Here is a 6,521-nt window from a genome sequence, read left to right on the forward strand (position 1 = left end):
CTTTGAAATCACTCCTTGTCTACCACACTCCTCCAAAAGGGAATTTTGATTAGAGCTTTGTAGTTTAAATACCTCTAACCAATGTTTCCTATAATCTCTTTGTTACCTCTCTGCCCACAACTAATTGTCCGAATCCAATAGCCTCCACAATCATTTTGCCAACAAGATCATATTCATATCATGCAAGTTTTGTAAAGTAGTGGAGATGTAGATGTTACTCATTTCATAGTGCTGTATGTATGCTAGTGGCAATATATTATGCAACATAAATCACTATAATGGAAAATATCATTATCCTGGAGTAGTGTGAGCTATCATACATAAGCATATTTGTTAATATGCATGGCAATTGTGATAAAAATAATCATATCACACAATAGTTAAATTAACATGTATAACTATAATATTCAAGCTATCAGCAAATTTTAAAACTTAGCATAACGCATTACATCAAATAAAAATAACAATGATTGATAGTCCACTTGTGTTGACATGCTAAATTTCTATGGTGACAAATTACTCTACATTATTATCAATCTGCACTAAGGGGCATCAATTCTGGAAAGATCTGCGGTAAAATACTAAGTCAAAATCTGCATCCTAATATTTCAAATAAAAGAATTGGAAAGGCCCACAAGGGGCATGAGCTTGGACCTAGCCCGAAATGGGCTTGGGCTAGGCTAGCCAGCCTAACCATAAGGGGTTGGGTTGGGCCAATCCAGCCCAGCCTAAAATAGGCTTAGACTCAAATAGCCCTGAAATACCCACCACCAAAATATGCATGCTCTCCACGTGGGAGTACCCACATTGTGTTCAATGTTTCTACAGAGTATATAGCGATGATTGGTTTTACCTAAAAATAAATCCAACAAAAAAGTAATCAACACTAAACACAAGCTACAATAAGCCTTTAGAGATATATGTCTATACAACTTAAAATATTAAGTTTATATAGGAGCGACCATTTATCTAAACAAAGTATATATAAATAACTAATAATTAAATTGTAGCACAATCAACTCTTGTTATTGATAAAACAAAGAAAAAGTTGTCTAATTGGAGAGGAAAGATGCTATCGTTAGGGGGTAGCTACTCTTATTAAACTGAGTGTTAAGGGTTGTGCATTTATATTAGTTTTTCTTTTTTCATATGCATATCTAGGTTAGGAAAAGAATTCATAAGATTAGATTAAGTCTTTTGTGGAAAGGTACTAGGGAGAAAAGAAAATAATATTTCTTTACTAACGCCATGGTAAAAATTGAAAAATTATATTATTATTATATAGTAGGACTTATGCTTGAGTTTTTAATTTATGAATCTCAGGCAATTATGCATATTGTTCGCTATGCAATGGATGATATATTATCAATTGATAAGTCAAAACCTTTAATACACTTGAGTTGGAGATAGAAGGTAGAATGATTTTGATCTATCGGTATCCGATGATGACGCAGGATAGGGACTCATTTAATCCAGCTGCTTGTGATGATTTTGCTAGAAGCAACGATTTCTGCTGTGATGCATGGTATTATATCCCTGTTATTTTGCTAGGCGTTATCCAGGGTGAGGAGAAAAGCTCCAAAGCTCCAAAGCAAAGAAGTTAGTGTACCGACAAAGATCTGTTGAACTGACTTTGGATGACTAGTTAGTTACCTTTCTTTTGTTAATTCTAGTTATAATTACTTTGTTAAGTCTTTGTGCTTTTTATAATTTTGTGGAGTAAGAGAGAGAAAATTAAAAATGGTAAAATGAAAGAAAAAGAAATTTGATATTAATTAAAAAGAAAATTTAGAAAATGTTAATAAACTTCTTAATGGAGAAACAAAACTATAACTCTTATATGAGGTAATATTAACATTATTTGTTATGTGAGATTTTATTAACATTACCAAAATAATAATACTAACTATTATTAGTATTATCGTAATAATTTTTAGATTATAATACACTTAGTTAGGATATTTTCTTATTGTATTAGTTGTTTATTTTCATTAAAATAAAATTTGTGTAGATTATGTTCGAACGTCCTTGCGAATGTTTACATCAGGTTCGTAAATATAGAGAACGCATATTGTGCGTTCGAACGCAATCGGGCGAGTTCAAACATCCGCGTTCGAACGCAATCGACAGAAATCCTCTAGAATTAGGGTTACATATTATTTTAGGACTTGTTGGCTAGCCTCTATAAATATATAGATGATAGGACCACTTTGTTTCCTTCGTCTACATCCCTTAACCACATCCACCATCCACCTTCACCTTCATACCCATCAATAACTCTAATATCCACTCTATCGAGCATAAATACGAAAGTTGTAGATAAGAAAGATACGAATCTAATCCACTTGGTTTCATAATTTTCTAACTATCGAAGAATATTTAATAAATATTTTTCTATAGTTGCGTGGAATCGTTGCTTAGCCTATATTTGGTACGTAAATTTGGCATCGATCACTATCATTATTATAACATATATTCTTCTTCTCCTTTTTCGTCTTTTATCCCCCTTTCCTTCTTTTTAAGTTGGGTCGCCTTGACATGTGTCACTTAATATTTAATTATTAGACATGAGTAACACTGGGCTTAACTGACATGTTGCAATACGCAGCTGAAAATGGTGAAACGTGGCATAATGCGCGCTGTCTTCCATCTCCATGCATATCTATCTTAGCTCTTTCCTTTCTCCAAAGTTCTTTTTTTTTTTTTTATAAATTACTTGCATAAGTTGCGTTCCTTTGAAACTATCTAGTTTATATCCGGCCGCTGCTTGCTGCGATAATATTACTTTCTCAGGTTGGACTAATGGAGATCCAGTCATGTGCGGATCATGAGCTGTACACGTTTAGCGTAATGATGCTACCATGGCTAGCTCACGGCCATGTATCCCCTTATCTAGAGCTCGCCAAGAGGCTCTCGCGACAGCACCACATCCTGGTCCACATTTGCTCCACTCCCATCAACCTCGACCCCATCAGAGAACACCTAGATCGCAACCAGAAGAAGTACAACTATATAAGGTTGGTGGAGTTGCACCTTCCTCCCCTGCCAGGGTTGCCCCCTCAACTGCACACCACCAAGTACCTTCCTCCGCACCTCATGCCTACCCTCAAGAAGGCCTTCGACCTTGCGGAGCCATCCTTCTGCCGCCTCCTCGACGACCTCCAACCGGACCTCCTCATCTATGACTTTATCCAGCCGTGGGCTCCCCTATCGGCACAGAGTAGAGGAATCCCCGCTATACATTTCATGACTAGCGGAGCAGCCGCAACCTCCTTCTTCTGCCATTACCTCGTGAAGGAGGGATCCTTCCCTTTCCCCTTCCAGGCCATCAGCCTTGGAGGACTGCACCAAGATATGCAGTACACCTCCATGCTCAACAAGGTAGTGGACGACGAGGTCCTCGCGGATAGAGAGCGACTCCTCCACAGCTTAGAATGCTCCACGGGCTTCATCGCCATCAAGTCGTTCAGGGAGATCGAGTTCAAGTACATCGACTACTTCTCCTCACTCATCGGGAAGGAGGTCATGCCAGTGGGGCCTTTAGTTCCCGATGACGCTGAAAACGTAGTCGGTTCTGAGGAGTTGGAGCGGGCGATCATGAGGTGGCTCAGCAAGAGGGAGAGGAGCTCTGTGGTGTTCGTCTCCTTCGGCAGCGAATACTTTATGTCGGAAGAGGAGATGATAGAGTTGGCTCTCGGTTTGGAGCTCAGCGAGGCCAGCTTTATCTGGGTGGTGCGGTTCCCAACAAAGGAGCAAGAGGGAGAAGAGGAGAGGGAGAGGGAGAGGCGTAGTGAAAGGGAGTTGCCACGTGGCTTCATGGAGAGGGTTGTGAGGGAGAGAGGGATGGTGGTGGAGGGTTGGGCTCCGCAGCGGAGTATCCTTGCTCAGCAAAGCCTGGGCGCCTTCCTCACTCACTGCGGTTGGAGCTCGGTCATGGAAGGAATGCGGTTCGGCGTCCCCATGGTAGCTCTCCCCTTGCATCTCGACCAGCCCTTGAACGCTAAGCTCGTTGTCGAGCTCGGTGTGGGCGTGCTTGTCCCATCGTCATCCAATGATCAATTAGGAGGGGTTGGCAAGTTCAAGGGACACGATGTGGCCAAAGGAATCAGAGATGTGCTTTTCACCAAGAAAGGGGAAGGTGTAAAGGCAAAAGCCAAAGAGATGGCACAGACCATGTCTCGGAGAGATGATGAACAAGAGATCCAAGTCATGGTGGAAAAAATGACAGCACTCTGCAGCGATAACGCCAACAAGCGCCGACGCCCGCAGTTTGCCACAGATTAATTGATGTGTGATTTGTAGATTAAGAATATGTAATGGTAAACATGTTGGGTGATGGGTTCTAAAAGTTTGTCGATTTAATATGATTTTTATTCTTATAATGGAAGGCAAGTTTAGTTATTCTCTTTCTCCCCATTATGCTCCTGCCTATTTTTAGCGAGCATAATAGCTCTATCTAGACTCTGTGATGCAATGCTAGATGATTACACTTATAATATATCACCTTCTGCCAAGGGATTACTGGATTAGGCTAGACAGGGTGAGAACAGGAAAATATTAAGAAAACTGGGCAAGTTCCTGTATAGAACAGAAAAAGGAAAAAACTGAGCAAGAGATTCTACAGGTCAGTTGGAAGAGCAAGATGATTCTACAAGTCTGTTGGAAAATGCATTGACGTGATTAGATCGTATTCCTCTATTAGGTTCTTCACTTTTAGCAGAAGATTAACTATGGAACTTAGCTTCTTCAAGCTGGTTAAAACCTAATGACCATTAATCAGGCTTTTGTTTATTTTATATATATTCACCTCAAGCTTTTGTTTATTTTAAGTTCATCTCAATCTTTCGTTTATTCTAAATTCACCTCAATATTGATCTAAACAACCACCATCTGTCAAAAGTTTAACAGCAATACTGTTATACAGACCATCACTTCAAAATATCTACTACAACAAAATAATTAAACGTATCAACTAAGACCATGTATAAGAGAAACCCAAAAGACAGCAAAAGAGGAACCAGCCTCCGTCATCCTATGCAGCAACAACATAACTCTTTTTGGGCCTTCTCATTTTTCCTCGCCGTCCACGTCCAATTATAAAAACATAGAATTAATTCTATAAATTAGCTTCTACCAATCACCCAAATATCACCTAAGGTCGTTGGGTAGTAAATGTTCCCCAAAAGACTCTGGCTTCCTTAAAGACCCCTTTATTGTTTGTCCATCTCAGTAAAATGAGAGACAACTCTCGATCTCTCCTATAATAAATATATTTTAGATCCCTTCCGTAATTCTCTTTCTTTAAAAAATTATCTTCGGTTAAAATCTTGTTCCTACAAGCTAGCCATAAGAAGGCTTTCACCTTCAAAGGAATTTGCATATTCCAGAGATCCACTATTAAAATTCTTCCATTATTGTTAAGAAATCTGTATAAGAATTTTACCATATTGATGTCAGAAGAATCTATAACTGTGATTCTATTAGGAAATTTGTATTTACTGCCTTTTAACTTATTTGCTATTTATACTTTTTATTTTTACTATATAAACTTAATCAAACTCATAGTTAAACCTAATTATACTAAGAAGATTTTAAAAATATTATTACTCGAGTTATACTTACCTAATCTATTAGACTCAATTTATACTCAACTTAATCCGAACTAAACCAACCCAACCTAACTCAACCCAGTGTATACTCAACTAAAATATTAAGTCCAAGCTATACCCCTAGTTAGAAACCAAATCCAAAATACCAAAGAAGCCCTAACTTAGACCTTTTTCGATGGTATATCTCAAATTGGCTGCGCTCTTCCAAATAGGTGAAGGTAATTGATTGATCCCTATATGATCTCTCTTGTAATGAGATGCCATAGTTGAGAGAAATACCATCAAGAAAAAGCATTGTTTTATGAGATTGATTTGATGGGGCTTATGATGCAAGGAGACAAACTCGTTGTGCTCTAAAAGTGAGAGAAGAGACAAGAAATAGTAAAAAATTAAAATTTATATGGATACTTAAGTATGCTTTTGTACCAATTAAAAAAAATATAAGAAACGTGATCTATCGCACGCTATTAATAATAATATGCAGAAAATAATGCGTGAAAAATATGATCACAGACACAAAAATTTTACGTGAAAAAAAATCCAAAACTGGGTAAAAAATAACGAATTCAAACTCAAATCAAAATAAATCACTAAATCTATAGCAATTAACAAGAAGCTTACAAATCAACCGTCGATTCCAATAATTTAATCTATACCAACCTTACTCACTGGACCTCGCGACACACTACTTCTCCCTTGATAGGTTTCTAAACTTCAGTGACCCTCAAGTTGTAGTTTTTTAGATCTAATGCAGATGCGTTGAGATATGAATGATTCAGCATATTCTGTCTAAAGTAAGAAGTGATCTCTAATTCCTTTAAAAGATTTATCTTCATATTAATATTTGACGTTCCTCATTTCCTTTTCACTCCTAGGGTTAGATTAAATACTTTATATTCTTAAAAATAAGAT

The 6,521-nt window shown here is 37.7% G+C and overlaps 1 protein-coding gene across 1 annotated transcript; it reads left to right on the forward strand.

Moving 5' to 3' along the window:
* The first annotated feature begins 2,762 nt into the window (after nt 1–2,762).
* Nucleotides 2,763–4,401, forward strand: LOC140796651 (UDP-glucosyltransferase 29-like). Its single transcript, XM_073149724.1, has one exon. The coding sequence runs from the start codon at nt 2,803–2,805 to the stop codon at nt 4,282–4,284; it is 1,482 nt and encodes a 493-aa protein (XP_073005825.1). The 5' UTR covers nt 2,763–2,802; the 3' UTR covers nt 4,285–4,401.
* Nucleotides 4,402–6,521: the final 2,120 nt, after the last annotated feature.

This window comes from Typha latifolia, chromosome 10 (genome assembly GCF_019914945.1).
Source record: "Typha latifolia isolate L0001 chromosome 10, TyphaL0001v2, whole genome shotgun sequence".
Lineage (NCBI taxonomy): Eukaryota > Viridiplantae > Streptophyta > Magnoliopsida > Poales > Typhaceae > Typha > Typha latifolia.

Coding starts and splice junctions, on each gene's coding strand:
- LOC140796651 (XM_073149724.1), top strand. CDS start 2,803: ATGGAGATCCAGTCATGTGCGGATCATGAGCTGTACACGTTTAGCGTA.